The following is a 22,578-nucleotide window of genomic DNA, read 5'->3' as shown; positions in this document are numbered from 1 at the left end:
TCCTCTGGTTCTCCACGCTGGTGGTGCGAACACCAGATGTATTTTTCTCCCATGTGCCATGCATAAGAAATAAAAGTCAACTCTTAAAAAACATGGAGCACATTTCCCGTGGCTCATATACATATGAAACTTTTATACAAAACATGCCTATTAAAAACATACAACTAACACACATAAAAAAAACTTTACGTGCCGTAAAAAAACATGAAACGTATACCATATGGGACATATGCCCATAACCAAAATTAAAGCCCTCCACCAAAAAACTACGAACATCATTAAAGACATTTAATTCCCTTTTCGGCGGTCAACAGCAAATCTTGACGCATGAGCTTTAATGTTTTCCGTATGCAGGTTTGGAGCAGCTTTGGACGATCAACGGTTGAAGAAGGTGGAGCAGATCCGACGGTGGATAACGATATCGGAAGGCCAACATATGCTGAACATTAACACCCGAGATTCTTAAGTTGCGTTATGTCAGGGCTGAACCACGTGTCGGCTCCAAAATTTCTCAGGTTCGATCATCGGAAAATCCCTTTTGCCGAAATGTGACCCGAGAGCTCTTCGGCGAGTTTGCTGACCGGTTTTTGGCAACTGCGTTGAAATTAGATTTCAACAAGAATTTGGTGTTATAAGGTTATTGATTGGTTTAGTGTTTCTACATATTTTGTCTTTGTTTACTCCATGAAAATAAAATAAAATTCAATAGGTAAAATGAAATATATTGAACCGATGATTAACTTGCTACATAATATTTAATATTAACTTAATATATGGTACTTATTAATATCTACTTTAATTTACAATAAAACCATAAACAAAAGGTCAAAATTATGATGTCACCTTATCAAATTAACTTTTCATCATTATCAAGAAAGAAAAATTCAACTTGGATGGAAACCACATCTAAAATTCCCAAAATACGTTTGGTTCCATTGTTATCCGTAACGCGGACAATTGAATGGGTCGTGTATAATCTCCCTCTCCACTGTGAAGGACAACTCGAGTATTCCAGAACACGTGAATGAATCAATAATTGGACAAAGTCCAATCTCAAATTAAGAGCACTTTTAACTTGAACAATTCAGTTTATGCATGCTGAGGGAATCTGTCTGAAGAAAGCGTCCTGATATTTACGAGCACTTACGCCACTGAACGACCAAGTTCATGGATTTCTTAGTATATATAAGATATAAGGGCATCTCAAATATATCCATTGTTGTATACCCAACTGCAGAATATTAGACAAATCTTCTATTCCGCTGTGTTTTATACTCATGGAAAGGGGCTCTACCATGGCTATTGTTCTGAGATTTTGCTTTGTTTTCGCGTTGATGTCTGGATGGGTAACCTCCGGAGCAAACCCTTCTGGATCATTAAGGCCTGATTACTATCTGTGGACATGTCCACAGGCTGAAGCCATTGTTTTTGCTGGAGTTCAAAGGGCCGTAGCTCAGGAGGCACGTATGGCTGGCTCTCTTCTTCGTCTGCATTTTCATGACTGCTTTGTTAATGTAAGTAACTCAATCTATCTGTGCATTTTTACCATTATTGTATAGAAGGGAATTATAATTGTAAAATTGTTCATGAAAAAATAGAATTTTGTTCATTGTTTTTATAGTTTAGAGTTTTGTTTATAGAATTTATGTGAAATACAATCTATTTAATATCAAAACAATTTCCAGTAAAATTAGTCCCCGTAACCAGTGGGATCCCAGCAAGGGTGTTTTTGGTGTTTCCAGTGGGATCCCAGCAAGGGTGTCTTTGGTGTTTCCCCATCCTGACCTGAATAGATAACTCTGTGTAAAATAGTTACAATGAAATTAGCACAAAATTTCTCAGCACTTGCAGATTATTTGTAAATGATATATCAATCACGGCTAAGTGTCCCTTAGGTCTGGTGATCGCTGGCACATTCAGACCAGTAGATCTTATCACTATAAAGAGAATTAACGTTTCAGAAATATTTGATTAAATTGTAATGAATATTTATAGAGAAATGAAAATTATGTGTAGGGATGTGATGGTTCAGTGCTGCTGGATGACACTGCTACATTTGTGGGAGAGAAGACAGCAGGTCCCAACCTCAACTCTACTCGTGGTTTCGAAGTCATAGATTACATCAAAGAAGCGCTTGAATCTGCATGCCCTGGAAAAGTTTCATGCGCTGATATTCTTACAATGGCAGCACGGGATTCTGTGGTCTTGGTAAAATTTTACTGCTTTATTGCTGAAGTTCAAATTTCATAAATGGGCATTTACCTGTTCAGAGATTTATGAAGATTATAGAGTTAAAAGAGGAGAATTTTCTTTTTGTCATGATCAGACACAAGGACCATATTGGGAGGTGCCGCTGGGCAGGAGAGATAGCTTAACAGCAAGCAAAGCAGCAGTAGCTAACAGCCTTCCGGCCCCAACATCGAATATTTCAACACTCATCTCCAAGTTTAAGGATGTAGGCCTCACAGAAAACGATCTGGTTACCCTCTCAGGTTGTCTCATCTATATATTCATTTATCTTTATGAGATTCATCTGAACACATGATTTATTTTAACTAGACAAGGGATGAAAATTTCTGAAGGGTAAACGCTGAATAACCATGCTTAAAGACATGAAAAGTTGAAAGAATCAAGGGATATATATGCGCGTAGGGTGTGTGTGATGGATATGAAACTGTAAAATGATCAATTTCTAATCCAAAATTCTGTGATTTACAAAGTTCAGTGTAATGTTAAGTTTTGTAAAAGGGTTATTATTATTCAGGATTATGTCACTAGAACCAAAAAAAAACTGATAATTTTTTCAAAAGGACTTGTCATTGAGGATTTTAGATTACTAAGTGATTGATATGTTTTGCAGGTGCCCATACAATAGGAAAGGCACGTTGTGCAACATTCAACTCTAGGTTCATGGGACTCAAACCAGGTCGATATCCCACTCTTGAAACAGAGTTCTTAACGTCGCTCCAACAACTTTGCTTCTTTGATAACAGCACTGTGACAGATCTAGATTTTCAGACTCCAGTTACTTTTGACAAACAGTATTATGAGAATCTACCATCTGGCGAAGGCCTACTGGATTCAGACCAGCTGCTTTATTCCAATGGAGGAAGTACTAGGAAGTTGGTGGAATTTTATATGAGGAACCAAGAGGCGTTCTTTAACAGCTTCAAAGTATCCATGATCAAAATGGGAAACAACCGACCCCTCACTGGGACGAGTGGGGAAATTCGTCACAATTGTAGATTTGTTAATTCATAATGAAGAGATACAGCCCTAATAAGTCACACTTATATAGAATGTATTTGTATCTGCAATAATCGAGTGTGCCATTTTTTAAAGATTAAGTCAATAAAAATAAATGAAATTTCTTGAAGTATAATTCGACTTTCGTAACTGTAGGTTATGTTTATAAAGCTTAAATGTCAGAGATATGCATTATATGCATTGTAGTATTGTCATATTCCTGAAATGGTTCAGGAATGTATTTATTTCTCAGATTAATAGTTTGGTAATATGGGGTTTTGTTATTGATTTATCGGTGTTGTATGTTGTATAGTTAATTTCATATATTCTTAGTTTAGAAGGGGGGTTTAATACTGTTTTATCTTGGTAGAGAATGTTGTATAGTTGTGTTTAATATCTACCTATCGTTTCTGATATTAATTTATTAACAAAATGGGTTTACAAATAAATTGGTTTTACCGATGACTATAAAAGAGAAGGGATAGCAAAATTGGTTAATTAAAGAAGAATAATAGTAATTAAAAGTTAACAAAAAATAATAATAATAAGTGAAATTAGAATATAAGCTAAAAATAAATGTAATAATAAAATTTTATATGGAATAATTGAAGGAGTTGAGCTGAAGCCTTAGCTGCAAATATTGTTCAAATTTGTGGAGACATGGTTTTTTTTTTTTTTAATTGTGATAAAAACCATGTAAATTAGTTTTAATATATAGTCCTTGATGATCACCTTGTTATAAAATATAATGTAAACTATGAAATTCAAAGTTCAAATCTTAGTATCAACAAAGGAAAATTATTAAAATTGAAATAAAAATCAATATGTATTGATTTTTATATTCTACATTCATACAATATACATTTTAATATTCATTATATATTTATACTATGGATTGATTTTTATGTTTATTTTTATCATTTATTAATCTGTCATAGAAATAAAAGAAAAATTCAAATTGAAATAAAAAAAATAAAAAAAAAATATATTGATATTGAAATTGACATAAAAATTAAAAAGAAATTAGTATCTAGTCTAAAATCAATAGATTGATTTCTTTATCATCAACAAACCTACCACATTGAATGTGTTCTAAATTAATGTTTAGTTGAGATATTTACTCAACTAACTAGATTGTGGCTAATATAATCAATCTATCTAAATCTCCAACTTACTATATAAATATGTGATATTGTGTAAAGATAATAATATATGAAATAATAGTGTAATATTTATGAGTTATACCTCCCTAATTATTATATACCTTGAAAACTTATAGCTAATTTATATTAATATTGTTGGAAATATTTTTGTTTTAAAAATTTAGTTTCATTTCCTTAAATGGATCTAATTAGTTAATTAAATCAACTTCATGTAAAGATAAAATTCTTCTTTAATAACAATAAATAAATAAATAAATCTACTATTTCATTACTAGATAATATTTATTTTATAACCTAGAAAATGATCTTATAATACGAAAAAACCACACAATATTACACAATAAATCTACTCTAATACTAATAATATGAATTCATCTCCATATGAAGTTAAAATGAGGTTGAATTTGAGTTTTTTAGGTTGTAAAATATTTTAAGCATGTTACTACATAGGAATTTAGGAATTTATATAATTTATATTGGAATTAGTTTTATGATTATTTAGTAACTTATTAGTTCTTGGAGGACTATAGTAATCGATTGGTTTATTGACCATTATTAGTTTGGTATTACCAATCTAGGTCATAATGTTTAACTTTGAAAAACAAATATTTATTTTTCAATATTATTGAAAAAAATATTTTTCAAACAATTGATTGGACCATAATTTTGAAGGTATAGCTTTGTGCCATGTGGATGTTTTTTTGTCATAATTTGTCAATGTAGTTGCAATATTTATGCCATGATTTTTAAATATTTGATTTAAGCAATGTCTTTGGGTAGAAATCACCATAATTTTGAAGGTATAGCTTTGTGCCATGTGGATATTTTTTTGTCATAATTTTTCAATATAGTTGCAATATTTATACCATGATTTTTAAATATTTGATTTAAGCAATGTCTTTCGGTAGAAATCACATAAGAGAAAATTTTGTCCTAAGAACTAACAAGTGTGGTTCATCATGATTTGATCCTCATGATGAACCACACTTGTTGGTTCGAAACGCTCCCAAAAAATTTCTCTTATGTCATTTCTACCGAAAGACATTAATAAATTTATTATGGATAATAGAAGCCTAAATAATATTTGATTTTTATGCCATAATTTTTGGATGTAGTGCAATATTTATGGCATGATTTTTAAATATTTATGCAATGATCTTTCATGGTTAAGCTTCATAATTAAATCTTTAAAAATAAATAACCTATTTACCATCATTTACAGTAGACCACCATTTATGCAAGTATTTCCATAAAAAAAATGAATAGAAATAAGATGGCAATAAATATACCTATAATGCGTTACTACCTACCATTATTTATGTTTTCTTCAATGCTATAACCTGTAGAAGTCAAATTATAAATGTGTCAATTTAGTAGTGATTACTACACACTAAAAATTTATGCAATTCTCTTAATAGGCAATTAATTTTTCAACTTCATATACCAATTTGTGATTTCTCTAAATACAAAAAGTTCACTTAAATAACAATGAATTGTGATTTCTCTAAATACAAAAAATTCACTTAAATAACAATGAATACACTTCCTTTAACACTTGTTTTAATATGAAAAATACATATAAATAAGAAAAGGAAAAATTGCAATTTATTTGATATTTTAAGAATACAAAAAATTTCAAACATTTTATATAAAAACTAATTAAAATTTTTATAATATTTAGTTAATTAAATATAATGATAAACATAATTTTAATCAATAATTTCATATCTTACTTATTACATAAAGTATTTTAATTTAAAAAATATAAATTAAACCCATTAATTTAGTATCCCAAAACCATACATTTGATACCAAAACTAACATGCTATAATTATATACATCTTATGTAAAAGGCTATTAATAATATCCCAAAACCATACAGGTGATACCAAAACTAACATGCTATAATTATATACATCTTAGATAAAAGGCTATTAATTTTATTGCATATTTTTAAAAATAAATTTAAAGACCATTACTAGAATATAATTGTTGGAAATAATAATTATTAATTATATATTATTAAAATTAAATAACCATAAATAAATATACATTAAAAAAATGCTATTAATAAAATAAAAAATATAATTATCGTTAATTAAAATATAGATATAAAAAATTATTATCATTCTAATTTATATAATCTAATTATAAAAACAATAACTAATAAATATATATATTCAACATAAATACCATATGTGAATATCATGAGTTGTGAATACCATAAGTGAGTTCTTCTTTACCTTATTTAAAATGCTTACATTAAATTAATTTTTTTATTTAATTTAATATTTATTTATTTTTAAATAACTTGATTTAGTCAAAATGTAAAACCTTACCTAACATCTCTACCATAATAGGTTGGAGAGCATTGATGCTATATATATTTAAGTTTTTGATTAATATGGGTTTTTATATCATTTGGTTGATGATTAATATTTCTTTTTTTGAGCTTACACGCACTCTCTAGTTTAGTACGGGGAAGATTTGTAATATTTAACATTTAAAATAAAATAAAATAAAATAAAATAAAATAAAAAACATAAAATTCTCTAGTTTATGTTTTTTCCCATGGTATTCTCAGCAAATGGTTTTTTTATAGAAGCCACCATGAACTCTTCGCAGCAAGAGCTTTTGAGAAAACAAAAATGTTTTGAGGCCCTAACCTCGAAGGAGTTACAAAAATTCCAACCTACTCCAACAAAATCCAAGGCTATACAATGCTTTAATCATTCCCAAAGAAATTTGAAACAAAGCCTCCAGAATCTCTTTAGGATACCATGGATCCATGCTAAAGATATAAAATAAAATAAAATAAAAAACATAAAATTCTCTAGTTTATGTTTTTTCCCATGGTATTCTCAAAAAATGGTTTTTTTATAGAAGCCACCATGAACTCTTCGCAGCAAGAGCTTTTGAGAAAACAAAAATGTTTTTGAGGCCCTAACCCCGAAGGAGTTACAAAAATTCCAACCTACTCTAGCAAAATCCAAGGCTATACAATGCTTTAATCATTCCCAAAGAAATTTGAAACAAAGCCTCCAGAATCTCTTTAGGATACCATGGATCCATGCTAAAGATATACAATAAATTTGTATTGCTTCTAATATAAATTTAACCAGTACCAATCTTCCTACCTAAGATAACCATTGAAACACTAACAAGTGAGCCCTTTTTCTAGCTTGGCCAATAACCACTGCTAATCAACTTCTAGATAACATTTCCACTTTAAGTGGAAGCTCATATATTTAAACCGAGAGTCTAGCTCAAATATTTCATAACGGAAAATAGAACGAATATTTTCAATCTTGTGCATCCCCAAATTATGAACAACAATAAATGACTATCATTGATCACCATCCTCATCGCAACACCAAATAAGCTTAGAAGCTCAACCAATTTAGTCAAATCACAACCTAATCCATTGCATAATATAAGGATGTCATCAACAAAAAGTAAGTGTGTGATGGAAAACAACTAAGGAACCACCACACCCTAAAAATCCCTTCTACAAACCACATTCTTGATCATAATACTAAGGTCCTGAACAACAAGTAAAAATAAAATTTGGGAAAAGGGACGCCCCTTAGGAAGACCATGTTGTGCTTGGAAAAAATGTGGGGAAAAACCATTTATCCGAACAACAAAGGAGATAGATGTCAAGCATCCTGTGATCCAATTTATAAATTGAATATCAAAGCCCACATGCATGAGAAATAGTTCGATAAAGGATTAATTAACCCGATCATACGCCTTAGTTAGATCAATCTTGAATACAATTCCCTTATACTTTAACATCTTTATACTGTGTAAAACCTCTTGGGCCACCCCAATGGCCTCATGAATTTCACACTCAGCTATAAACATGATTTTTTCTTGTGATAAAACCTTAGAGAGAATAGGATTAATCGTATAACCTTTGAAATGACCTTATAAGCACAATTACATAGTTGAGATTGGGCGGAAATCCTCGAAGGAGGCAGAATTGTCAACCTTTTTGATGAGGACAATGAAAGTAAAATTAGAAAAAACAAGGATATGATCATCTCGATCTGACTCATTCAAAACCCAGACTCCAGAGTAGATCCAATAGAATAAAATCTTTAAAATTAGTGAAAAATTATGTAGCCCACCCATCCAAGCTTGGCATCTTACCTTTTTGGAAACTAGCTAGGGCCACTTTTAGCTCGAATTTTGAAACATTACCCTGCAGTTCCTAGTTCTTGTCTTCCACCTTAAACTACATGAAGAATTACGCCACCATAATAGTTTCAACCATATTTACACCTTGAGGTTCCTCAAAAGAAACTCCTAAAATGAATGACACCCATATTAGCAAGCCCATCAAAGTTTGATATTGACGCCCCTCATCATCCTTCATCCCCCAAATTTTATTTAGTAGTTTCCTACCTTTGGCATATGCATGGAAAAATTAGGCATTTTCATTTCCACTGTCTGGACAAATGGCTGTACTTTTAAGCATCCAAGTATCTTCCTTCTGGCTATACTTTTAAGCATCCAAGTATCTTCCTTCTACACCAAGATATCTTTTCTCCTCTCCATTAATTTGTGATCTATATCCAATAGATCATCCTCCTCCCTCCCGTGGAAAGAAAATGCCAAGTGTTTACCAAAAATTTAATATGTTCAAGATTATTAGCAAATTTCCATACAATACAAACACCCAGCATGCCATCATAAGGTCTCCAAATTTTCTTAACCAGCATAGTAAATGCCTTATCTTTTAGCTAGTGTGCATTCATTTTAAAAGGGATAATAGGTTTGCGAATCATTCCTAGGATCTCTAGATATAGCAGGAAATGATAAAAAAATCCCACTTGAACTAACTCATAGCCAAATAAGTAAAAAGGACTAAACAATAGATTTGACCATGAAAAGCTGATCATGACTCTTGGCAACATGATCCTACCCCACCCTTTGATTACTATAGGTGGGTCTCAATTGCTATCCCACATCTTTCTATTTGTGGTTCCTTTATTCTCCATGTTTTGGTGCTTGAGGCTTGTTCCTTTTTCTGCTGAAACCTGATCCTGCATTCAGAGTCTTCATGACCAAAGTTATTGCAAATAGAACATTCAACTTCATTTTCAAGAACCGAAAAGTTGTTATAGGTCCTTTTTGTAATCCCGGTCATACTTCTTTGTTTTTGAGCTTCCCTAGTCATGATTGTTTTATATGCAACACATTGAGCTGCTTTGTGACCAAAGTTATGGCAAGAAAAGCATTGTCCATTGAAGAAACTTCTGCGGTTATCGAATCTACAACCCAATTGATTGTAATTTCTATTGTCATCTATTCTTGAACCAAATTGAGAAGATTTTACCTGTGGCTGGTTGTAGCTTTTGTTCACCCTTAAGATGGATTGCCCCTGATAGTTTCTGTTTGTAATTCGTCCCTGCTTTACCTGATGATCTTCATTGTGCTTTTGCTCATTTCTTCTTGCTGCATCAAGGTAACTTTTTGAGGTGGATGCTTGAGAAGTTTCACCATTATAGCCCAGACCTGTCTTGTTTAGTGGAGACCGCTGCACATTGATAATCTCATCCAAAGTTTCAGATCCTTTGACAAACTTGAGATTAATAGCTTTTTTTTTCTCAATCTCTTTTCTAAGACCAACAATTTCACCTTCTAATTTTTCAAGATGTTTTTCCTTTTCATCAATTTGAAATTGTAGAGTATCAATGATCATGTTCTTTTCTTCTATACATCTCTTGAGTCTAGTAATTTCATCATAAAGGTTATCCACATCTATAGCATCCATATAATCATCATCTTCAAATGCCATTAACAACTTATATTCATTACCTTGTTCATCTTCATCACTGTTTGATAGACCATCACTATCTTCATGAGTGTAGTAGCTTTTCTTATTTGCGTTCTGTTTCTTGTTCCATCTAGCAGGTTCCTTTCCTTTATCCTTATAAGGACATTTTGCAGCATAATGACCTACTCTTCCACAAGCAAAGCATTTAAAAGGTAACTTACCTCTGAACCTTCCAGAACCCCTTTGAAGATTTCTGACAAAATTTGATTCTTCTTCCTCTTCTTCTGGGACGTGGCTTGCTTCATAATAATCTCCTTTGCCTGATGCCTTGAAAGCAGCTTCTCTTCTGTCTGATGGACCTCCCTTTCTCATTTCATAAGCAGTTAGAATTCCATGTAGCTGAGACATAGTAAGAATTCGTAGATTTTCCTTTTCTTCTATTGCAGATACTTTAGATTCAAACTTGGGGGACAATGATCTTAGAACCTTTTCAACCACAATAGCCTCTTTTATTTCTTCACCCAAATTTTTCATACAATTAACAACCTCATCTACCCGAAGAAAATAGTTAGCCACACTTTCATCATTATACATTTTGAGAGTCTCATACTGAATTCTGAGAGTTTGAAGTTTAGCACGCTTTACCTGTTCATCTCCTTCATAGCTCGTGACAATTTTGTCCCATATCTCTTTTGCGGATTTATAGTGCATTACCTTCATGAATTCTGATTGAGATATGCATCCTAATAGAGTACTGACTGCTTTCGCATTTGTTTCATACCTCTTTTTCTCGGTTGCATCTGTAGGAGTAGCTGAAGGAAAAGCGTAGCCTGTCTCTACGATGTCCCAAACTTCTGTACCAAGAGATTGAAGATAGGCAGTAACTCTTACCTTCCAATAATTGAAGTTTGTCCCATCAAAAACTGGTGGCCTGATTGATGCTTCTCTCTCATAGTTGCTCATGATGAACGATCTACCTTCAAGCGATCAAGCTTCTCTGAAGGACCTGCTCTGATACCAATTGTTGGAAATAATACTGAGAGGGGGGGTGAATCAGTATTATCTAATTCTTTTAATAAATCTTCCTTATTTGTTCTTTGAATTAGTTTTGCATGTCAGTACCATAAAATAACGAGCATGAACAAAGAAAACAGATAGTCACACCAAAGAACACAAGATGTAAGGTGGAAACCCAATGTGGGTGAAAACCACCTACTGCAATATGTCTCTATCTTCTTTCAAATTAGAAACTCCTTTTACAATGGTTTTGTACTGGTGCAGTCCTTTACCAGTACGCAGGCTGCAACCTGCAGAGAGCTACAACTCTCTCTCGTTTTCCAGTCTCTCCTGGAAGGGAGCTACAACCCCCTACTTCTTTTCTTACAAGGACCACTTTTCATAAATTTTCAAACTGGATCCATAAGCATCAAATGATCATCAAGTACAAGAGAATCACCCAATCAACTGTAGTAACCAGATCAAAAATAATAGGACCAAACCCAGAACACAACAATGATAAACAAAGATTTTAAGAGAAGTAAGCACCCTGCTCAACTGCTAGCCTGCTTATGTAAGCACCCTGCTCAACTGCTTGCCTGCTTGCAGTACTCACCCTGCTCAACTGCTTGCCTGCTTACAGTACGCACCCTGCTCAACTGCTCGCCTGCTTACGTATGCACCCTGCTCAACTGCTAGCCTGCGTACCTCGCTCTGAGTCCATTGAACTGCCTGCGGACCTCCGCACCTGCAACCCTTCTGTGCCTGCGTACCGGCGCACCTGCAACCCTTCTGTGCCTGCGTACCGGCGCACCTGAAACCCTTCTGTGCCTGCGTACCTCGCTCTGAGTCTATTGAACTGCCTGCGGACCTCCGCACCTGCAACCCTTCTGTGCCTGCGTACCGGCGGACCTGAAACGCTTTGTTCCTGCGTATGTACGCACTTTTGCTTCACTGTACCTGCGTACCTTCGGGCATAGATGATTTCAAGACTTCAGAAATAACCCAGACAGTCAGATCTACAGATCTGAACATGCGCCGAAGAGATCTCGGTCCATCAGTAGATTCGCCTTGTTTAGATCTAGACCAGATCTAGCCCTCATAAGATATTCAACAAAAAACATGCTCAAGCCAAATGATCTTCTTTGCTTTATATAGGAAAGCTCTTCCTTAAAACATGGATCAATACCACGAGCCGACACCATAATAACCCAATACCGTCGGCTAAATACCAAGAGTAAAACATAAGAAAACCCCACATGTGAATTTCTTTGCCTTGAAATGTGTGCACTGGGGCTACGCACCTCCTGAACGGCTGACCTGCGGGTATGTACGCACTCTATGTAACTCCGACCTGCGTGTACGCACCTTATGTAAGGTGTACCTGCGTACCCCTTATTTTCTTCAATATTTGATAGCTGATCATCAATCTCTGCTGCTAACTTGAAGTACTGTGATCTATTACCTGAATGGGTTGCCATCAAGGACAACACTTTAGACATAATGCCAACACCTATTAAATTGACCAGTCTCTCATGCCGCAGTCGCCCAACTCCCCAGGCTTCATCCACAAACTGTTTGGCATCAGGCCAAGCTACTTTGGGAAACTTTTTCACTGCAATCCACCGATTGCTATCCATCCTTCCCTTATAGACAACATTGGGAGCCTTCTCTCCACTTTCGGACACAATATTATCAGAATTGAAGTAATTTGTAGCAGCTCTGAGCTCCTCAAGAGAATACTCTGTGAATGGTGGAATAGAATCAGGTTCAGGATCATCTCCATTTTCTTCAGGCCTCGTGATTTCTACAACCTGTTCCTTGGGAGGGGGTGAGAGATAATGCCTTGAAGGGCAACAACCCATGCTTTTGCTGCGCAACTCTGATCCACGCCCAGTGAAGTTGAAATATGTAGAATTGGTAACTAGTGGTATAGGCACCTTCATTCTCGTTGTCCAGTCAAGCGGAGTTCTCCCAGGACCACGATGCCACAGATTTTCATTGTATTGGAGCCCTCCTGCTGGGGCATTCTTGCCTGAATTTGGCAGATCTCCCAAGATCCATTGTTCCAGGAAGCACAGCTCATCTGGAAAAGGGCCCGTAGAGTGACCTGCATCTTCTATACACAGATTTGCTTTAGCAATAGAATACTCAGACAACCCAAGATATGATTCCAGAGCAGACAACTGTTTGTCAAACTGTCCGGCGCCATCCTCTATTTTGTAACAATCGTCTGTCACACCATCGACCTCAATAGGGGTGTCCACAGGTTTGGCCTTAACAACATCATCGACCGGCTTAATGTCCACAAAGATAGAATCATTTCCATCTTCACATATAGAAGAAACTTCTGGGGTATTTATTTCTTGAGCCAATTTGTAGAGTCCGTCTTCATTTGCAGACTTATTTGATGTCATCAAGGCTTGCTGAGGCGTACTTTTCACATCCAACTTGTAGAGTCCTCCTATGCGGATACGTGTAGCAATGGGCTTCATCTGATCCAACAAATCTTTAATAATGCAATAAGATTTAAAAAATTCTACCTTGAGGTCCTGATCTGTAATCTTGGACACAGAAATCAGGTTCTTCTTAATGCCAGGAACATACCACACATCAGATATATTCCTGATCTTACCATCAGGCAGAGTAACAAGGACATCTCCATGTCCCTTGATCTCATACCCACTATTATCTCCAAGATAGACTTTTACTCCAGAGTTGGATTCTTTAAAATTTCTGAACCATTGCTTTTTACCTTACATATGTGAGGAGGCTCCAGAATCCACGATCCAAATATCTGATTCATCCTCCTCAGTAGCAGTGTCACCCTCGGCCATAAATAGTCTAACATCCAGATTCTGATCTGGGTCTGTATCTGCATCTGCATCTGCCAAATGACCTGCATGCCTTTTCTGATTGTACCTCTCTTGATTTGCCTTCTTCTCGCGACAAAATTTAGCAATATGGCCTATCTTACCACAATAAAAACATTCAAGAGCAGAGTCATTTCTATACGAGGTCATACCTTGTGGTGTCATTTCTGATGTGTTACCCCTCCTCTGATCAGCCATCGCTCTCCCTTTTCGCTTGAACTTTGTTATCAATGCAAGATCTGGATCTTGAGGCTTGAGAGACGACCTCCTTTCCTCTTCATGTAGCAGAATTCCAGTAAGCTCTTCAAAATTTGGGGGCTTTTCCCTTGCATTCAATCCAGTTATAAACATCTGATAGTCATCTGTCATGCCGTTCATGGTGATTGTCACCAGATCATCATTTTCCACGGTTTGACCGATATCAGATAGTTTATCTTTAACTTCCTTTATCCGAGATAAGAATGACGAAACAGACTCATTCTCCTCCATCTTGATTGAGAGGATCTTCTTCCTGAGGAACAAGGTTCGGCTGGTGTTCCTGATTTCATACATGTCTTTGAGAGTTGTCCAAATCTCATTCGCTGTCTTGCAATCTTGAATATGAGGGATGATGCAATCTTTAACTGACAATTTTAGTAGGACCTTTGCCTTCAGCTCCCTTTTCTCCCATTCTTGAGTTGTTGCATTCGTTCCACCATTTGCAACAGTTGGCTTACCTTCATCACCGATGACAATGCTGAAGGTATTTTGACCTTCAAGCAAAGTCTGAAGCTTAAATTTCCAATTTATGTAATTGGAACCATCCAATTTGCTGCTTTCATTTAAATAATCTGCCATCTGAGAATTCATCTTGAAAAAAAACAGGTTTCCCCGGCAACTTAAAAAAAAATGAACAATTCTCGATTATCACAACAATCCACCACTACACCACACGAGCTTCTCTGCTCGACCTCCCAACAGCCTCCACACTCAACCTTCGAGCTATCAAAACTGCGACCTCAGCCTCAGCTATGTAGGCCACATTGCGCCACCGAGAGAGCTGCCACCACGATCCAAGCTCAAAGGTTCACCACCCAATTCGAGCTGCCACCAGGATTAGCACTTTAATTTTGAGGAGCATGCAACAATGCACTTCGGCCTCTGCCAATGCACCATCGCAACGCTCTACCACATGTAGTCAGACGGATCTCCTCCAGCAATTGGCTATGCTTGCCGGTTCCTCCAACCACGGCAAACTTCCACGATTTAAAAAAAGAAAAAAAAAACAGTGAGATCATATCAGACCTCCCACGGAGAACACAATTTCAAAAAACGCTCCCACGGAAAGCACACAGGGCTTTGCAGCACTTTGGCAACCTCCACGCAGCTCCTCCACGCAGTGGTTGTTCCACTAATTTAAACTTTGCTTTTTCCTGTCCCTCATTTCACAAGCAACTACAGCCACGGCGACCCCACAGCCAGCACCAACGTGATTTTCCCTCTCACATCAGCGATTTTCGGGCGCGATGATCAAAATCGTTGCAAGGGAATGGCCATTCAGCGCGTGGCAAAGGCAGGAACTATGGGAGGCACGACAAGCGCCACCATAACCTTGAATCTCTCACCAAATCCAACAGGCTCCCGATTTTGAGCTTGTGCATGCCGAGAATAGCAGACCCGGCCCTGAGCGAGAAGATATGAAACAAAGGGAGTATGCACAACCAAGCTGGATTTGTTAGAATGCACAAACGGTTGCAAAACCCGTGAACTTGATGAGACTGGATAGAAACCACAGATCCGCCCCAATCCAGATCTTGAGTCTCTTGACGATGGAAAAACTAAGAACTAATCTTTTATTTTCTCACAACACAGGTTCAGATCTAGCTCTGATACCATGATAAGAAATGCAGAAGACAGAAGTTTGGACAAACACACGGGAGCTCACAGGTGCAGATCACGAGGAGCTCCCACCAGCAAATGCATTCGCTTCACTTTATTCATTAATCATCACGAATTAAATAGATACATAGGCAAAAACAAATTCCTAATTAATATGAACTGAATGTCAAATAAGGAGCAAATAATAACTAAGTAACCTATTCTCCATTAATTTCTAACACTATTTACTTTTGCTTGTATAGGTGTAGAGATTAATCTAAGAAAATGTCTCCCCGATTGTATTATATTGAAGCATGGATCACATCAATGGATCCAAAGTTTGGATTATGAAAACACAACATTAAGATGTCGTATTTTTTTCCAGACAAATTATTTATATGATTTTTGTCGGTAGATCAAGCAACTTAAAGAAAACAAGATTGTAAAGAAAATGGTTGGAAACCCTTCACTCCTACATCTATGTTGCTGCAAAAAAAATGTGAAAACCAAAATGATCCCCCAAACAAGAAAATAAGAGTTTCAAAATCGTAAGAATCCAAAACATCCCATGCAAAAGATTAAAAAACAAATCTAGATCTCTTAACTCGCACTTATTGAGTCCATGACTTGCCAGACAGATATTTTAGTGGGCTCAAAAAGAGTCCATTCACTAGAAACTTCTGTTTCAGATAAATAATCCCTAGTGTAGGGGATGAGCTAAAAAGATCCTATCTTTTCATCTACATAAGATTGGGAGACAGTTCAAAGATGAAAAGGGCAAAAAAATAAAAATTAACTATTATCATTTTTAGTTTTAGTTTGTTGAGCTTTCTTTCATCTGCACTTCATTTTTAGTTTGTTGAGCTTTCTTTCATCTGCTCTTCATGGTTTTAGTTGATGCCTTATGGCAAATGCTAAGAGTTCTATATTATTTTTCCTCGTTAGCTTCCTGAAATGCTTCCGCACCTGCACATATGATTTTTTTTTATTTTTTAATAAAATTTCAATTATATATATATACATAGAAACACTTCAAGGTTCAATTCCTTGAAAGTTTGGCTACTTTAAAAGTTATATTTTAAAAATTATAGAAGTACAAACTACGAAAGCTGAGAAGCATTAAGAACCATATGAAGACGGCAACTTTGTTTTGCAGCCATCAAATTTGACCACGTATTTCAATGGCCGGGCCAATGAACTAATCAAAACCAGAAACAAAATCTGATTGTGAAAGTAAAAGAGACTGATTTATGAGTGCGATCTCTTTATTTAAATATTCTTAAATTCAGTTGAATATGAACGAAAGTCAACCTTCGTCTTTCATCCAAATCCATTATAGATATTAAATATTCAATAAAATCAACAAATTCACTTTCAAATCTATTATTTATATAAAATTTGCAATAATGTGTTTATTTGTTTGTTAGTTTTTTCTTTTCTATAATATCTTCTTAGAATTTGGTGTTATAAGGTTATTGATTGGTTTAGTGTTTCTACATATTTTGTCTGTGTTTACTCCATGAAAATAAAATAAAATTCAATAGGTAAAATGAATTATATTGAACCGATGATTGACTTGCTACATAATATTTAATATTAACTTAATATATGGTACTTATTAATATCTACTTTAATTTACAATAAAACCATAAACAAAATGTCAAAATTATGAGGTCACCTTATCAAATTAACTTTTCATCATTATCAAGAAAGAAAAATTCAACTTTGATGGAAACCACATCTAAAATTCCCAAAACACGTTTGGTTCCATTGTTATCCGTAACGCGGACAATTGAATGGGTCGTGTATAATCTCCCTCTGCACTGTGAAGGACAACTCGAGTATTCCAGAACACGTGAATGAACCAATAATTGGACAAAGTCCAATGTCAAATTAAGAGCACTTTTAACTTGAACAATTCAGTTTATGCATGATGAGGGAGTCTGTCTGAAGAAAGCGTCCTGATATTTACCAGCACTCACGCCACTGAACCCCAGAGCCAACCGACCTATACGACCAAGTTCATGGATTTCTTAGTATATATAAGATATAAGGGCATCTCAGATATATCCATTGCTGTATACCCAACTGCAGAATATTAGACAAATCTTCTATTCCGCTGTGTTTTATACTCATGGAAAGGGGCTCTACCATGGCTATTGTTCTGAGATTTTGCTTTGTTTCCGCGTTGATGTCTGGATGGGTAACCTCCGGAGCAAACCCTTCTGGATCATTAAGGCCTGATTACTATCTGTGGACATGTCCACAGGCTGAAGCCATTGTTTTTGCTGGGGTTCAAAGGGCCGTAGCTCAGGAGGCACGTATGGCTGGCTCTCTTCTTCGTCTGCATTTTCATGACTGCTTTGTTAATGTAAGTAACTCAATCTATCTGTGCATTTTTACCATTATTGTACAGAAGGGAATTATAATTGTAAAATTGTTCATGAAAAAATAGAATTTTGTTCATTGTTTTTATAGTTTAGAGTTTTGTTTATAGTATTTATGTGAAATACAATCTATTTAATATCAAAACAATTTCCAGTAAAATTAGTCCCGGTAACCAGTGGGATCCCAGCAAGGGTGTTTTTGGTGTTTCCAGTGGGATCCCAGCAAGGGTGTCTTTGGTGTTTCCCCATCCTGACCTGAATAGATAACTCTGTGTAAAATAGTTACAATGAAATTAGCACAAAATTTCTCAGCACTTGCAGATTATTTGTAAATGATATATCAATCACGGCTAAGTGTCCCTTAGGTCTGGTGATCGCTGGCACATTCAGACCAGTAGATCTTATCACTATAAAGAGAATTAACGTTTCAGAAATATTTGATTAAATTGTAATGAATATTTATAGAGAAATGAAAATTATGTGTAGGGATGTGATGGTTCAGTGCTGCTGGATGACACTGCTACATTTGTGGGAGAGAAGACAGCAGGTCCCAACCTCAACTCTACTCGTGGTTTCGAAGTCATAGATTACATCAAAGAAGCGCTTGAATCTGCATGCCCTGGAAAAGTTTCATGCGCTGATATTCTTACAATGGCAGCACGGGATTCTGTGGTCTTGGTAAAATTTTACTGCTTTATTGCTGAAGTTCAAATTTCATAAATGGGCATTTACCTGTTCAGAGATTTATGAAGATTATAGAGTTAAAAGAGGAGAATTTTCTTTTTGTCATGATCAGACACAAGGACCATATTGGGAGGTGCCGCTGGGCAGGAGAGATAGCTTAACAGCAAGCAAAGCAGCAGTAGCTAACAGCCTTCCGGCCCCAACATCGAATATTTCAACACTCATCTCCAAGTTTAAGGATGTAGGCCTCACAGAAAACGATCTGGTTACCCTCTCAGGTTGTCTCATCTATATATTCATTTATCTTTATGAGATTCATCTGAACACATGATTTATTTTAACTAGACAAGGGATGAAAATTTCTGAAGGGTAAACGCTGAATAACCATGCTTAAAGACATGAAAAGTTGAAAGAATCAAGGGATATATATGCGCGTAGGGTGTGTGTGATGGATATGAAACTGTAAAATGATCAATTTCTAATCCAAAATTCTGTGATTTACAAAGTTTCAGTGTAATGTTAAGTTTTGTAAAAGGGTTATTATTATTCAGGATTATGTCACTAGAACCAAAAAAAAACTGATAATTTTTTCAAAAGGACTTGTCATTGAGGATTTTAGATTACTAAGTGATTGATATGTTTTGCAGGTGCCCATACAATAGGAAAGGCACGTTGTGCAACATTCAACTCTAGGTTCATGGGACTCAAACCAGGTCGATATCCCACTCTTGAAACAGAGTTCTTAACGTCGCTCCAACAACTTTGCTTCTTTGATAACAGCACTGTGACAGATCTAGATTTTCAGACTCCAGTTACTTTTGACAAACAGTATTATGAGAATCTACCATCTGGCGAAGGCCTACTGGATTCAGACCAGCTGCTTTATTCCAATGGAGGAAGTACTAGGAAGTTGGTGGAATTTTATATGAGGAACCAAGAGGCGTTCTTTAACAGCTTCAAAGTATCCATGATCAAAATGGGAAACAACCGACCCCTCACTGGGACGAGTGGGGAAATTCGTCACAATTGTAGATTTGTTAATTCATAATGAAGAGATACAGCCCTAATAAGTCACACTTATATAGAATGTATTTGTATCTGCAATAATCGAGTGTGCCATTTTTTAAAGATTAAGTCAATAAAAATAAATGAAATTTCTTGAAGTATAATTCGACTTTCGTAACTGTAGGTTATGTTTATAAAGCTTAAATGTCAGAGATATGCGTTATATGCATTCTAGTATTGTCATATTCCTGAAATGGTTCAGGAATGTATTTATTTCTCAGATTAATAGTTTGGTAATATGGGGTTTTGTTATTGATTTATCGGTGTTGTATGTTGTATAGTTAATTTCATATATTCTTAGTTTAGAAGGGGGCTTTAATACTGTTTTATCTTGGTAGAGAATGTTGTATAGTTGTGTTTAATATCTACCTATCGTTTCTGATATTAATTTATTAACAAAATGGGTTTACAAATAAATTGGTTTTACCGATGACTATAAAAGAGAAGGGATAGCAAAATTGGTTAATTAAAGAAGAATAATAGTAATTAAAAGTTAACAAAAAATAATAATAATAAGTGAAATTAGAATATAAGCTAAAAATAAATGTAATAATAAAATTTTATATGGAATAATTGAAGGAGTTGAGCTGAAGCCTTAGCTGCAAATATTGTTCAAATTTGTGGAGACATGATTTTTTTTTTTTTTAATTGTGATAAAAACCATGTAAATTAGTTTTAATATATAGTCCTTGATGATCACCTTGTTATAAAATATAATGTAAACTATGAAATTTAAAGTTCAAATCTTAGTATCAACAAAGGAAAATTATTAAAATTGAAATAAAAATCAATATGTATTGATTTTTATATTCTACATTCATACAATATACATTTTAATATTCATTATATATTTATACTATGGATTGATTTTTATGTTTATTTTTATCATTTATTAATCTGTCATAGAAATAAAAGAAAAATTCAAATTGAAATAAAAAAAAAAAAAAAAAAAATATATTGATATTGAAATTGACATAAAAATTAAAAAGAAATTAGTATCTAGTCTAAAATCAATAGATTGATTTCTTTATCATCAACAAACCTACCACATTGAATGTGTTCTAAATTAATGTTTAGTTGAGATATTTACTCAACTAACTAGATTGTGGCTAATATAATCAATCTATCTAAATCTCCAACTTACTATATAAATATGTGATATTGTGTAAAGATAATAATATATGAAATAATAGTGTAATATTTATGAGTTATACCTCCCTAATTATTATATACCTTGAAAACTTATAGCTAATTTATATTAATATTGTTGGAAATATTTTTGTTTTAAAAATTTAGTTTCATTTCCTTAAATGGATCTAATTAGTTAATTAAATCAACTTCATGTAAAGATAAAATTCTTCTTTAATAACAATAAATAAATAAATAAATCTACTATTTCATTACTAGATAATATTTATTTTATAACCTAGAAAATGATCTTATAATACGAAAAAACCACACAATATTACACAATAAATCTACTCTAATACTAATAATATGAATTCATCTCCATATGAAGTTAAAATGAGGTTGAATTTGAGTTTTTTAGGTTGTAAAATATTTTAAGCATGTTACTACATAGGAATTTAGGAATTTATATAATTTATATTGGAATTAGTTTTATGATTATTTAGTAACTTATTAGTTCTTGGAGGACTATAGTAATCTATTGGTTTATTGACCATTATTAGTTTGGTATTACCAATCTAGGTCATAATGTTTAACTTTGAAAAACAAATATTTATTTTTCAATATTATTGAAAAAAATATTTTTCAAACAATTGATTGGACCATAATTTTGAAGGTATAGCTTTGTGCCATGTGGATGTTTTTTTGTCATAATTTGTCAATGTAGTTGCAATATTTATGCCATGATTTTTAAATATTTGATTTAAGCAATGTCTTTGGGTAGAAATCACCATAATTTTGAAGGTATAGCTTTGTGCCATGTGGATATTTTTTTGTCATAATTTTTCAATATAGTTGCAATATTTATACCATGATTTTTAAATATTTGATTTAAGCAATGTCTTTCAGTAGAAATCACATAAGAGAAAATTTTGTCCTAAGAACTAACAAGTGTGGTTCATCATGATTTGATCCTCATGATGAACCACACTTGTTGGTTCGAAACGCTCCCAAAAAATTTCTCTTATGTCATTTCTACCGAAAGACATTAATTAATTTATTATGGATAATAGAAGCCTAAATAATATTTGATTTTTATGCCATAATTTTTGGATGTAGTGCAATATTTATGGCATGATTTTTAAATATTTATGCAATGATCTTTCATGGTTAAGCTTCATAATTAAATCTTTAAAAATAAATAACCTATTTACCATCATTTACAGTAGACCACCATTTATGCAAGTATTTCCATAAAAAAAATGAATAGAAATAAGATGGCAATAAATATACCTATAATGCGTTACTACCTACCATTATTTATGTTTTCTTCAATGCTATAACCTGTAGAAGTCAAATTATAAATGTGTCAATTTAGTAGTGATTACTACACA

At 34.1% G+C, this 22,578-nt stretch overlaps 2 protein-coding genes across 2 annotated transcripts; both read left to right on the top strand.

Annotated features, from left to right (window-relative positions):
* Positions 1-1,147: 1,147 nt before the first annotated feature.
* LOC149243989 (peroxidase A2-like) lies at positions 1,148-3,382 on the top strand. Its single transcript, XM_089367901.1, has 4 exons — positions 1,148-1,514; positions 2,017-2,208; positions 2,327-2,492; positions 2,861-3,382. Exons 1-4 carry the CDS (start codon positions 1,278-1,280, stop codon positions 3,259-3,261), a joined length of 996 nt encoding a protein of 331 aa, XP_089224027.1. The 5' UTR covers positions 1,148-1,277; the 3' UTR covers positions 3,262-3,382.
* A 14,354-nt stretch (positions 3,383-17,736) lies between these two features.
* Positions 17,737-20,160, top strand: LOC149243988 (peroxidase A2-like). Its single transcript, XM_089367900.1, has 4 exons — positions 17,737-18,291; positions 18,794-18,985; positions 19,104-19,269; positions 19,639-20,160. Exons 1-4 carry the CDS (start codon positions 18,055-18,057, stop codon positions 20,037-20,039), a joined length of 996 nt encoding a protein of 331 aa, XP_089224026.1. The 5' UTR covers positions 17,737-18,054; the 3' UTR covers positions 20,040-20,160.
* The last annotated feature ends 2,418 nt before the right edge of the window (positions 20,161-22,578 follow it).

This window comes from Pinus tabuliformis, chromosome 8, assembly GCF_031772625.1.
Source record: "Pinus tabuliformis cultivar Carrire ecotype Pingquan chromosome 8, CPIR1, whole genome shotgun sequence".
In the NCBI taxonomy this organism is placed as follows: domain Eukaryota; kingdom Viridiplantae; phylum Streptophyta; class Pinopsida; order Pinales; family Pinaceae; genus Pinus; species Pinus tabuliformis.
Note: the sequence above shows the minus strand (reverse complement) of the source record. Positions and strands in the feature narration are given on the sequence as shown.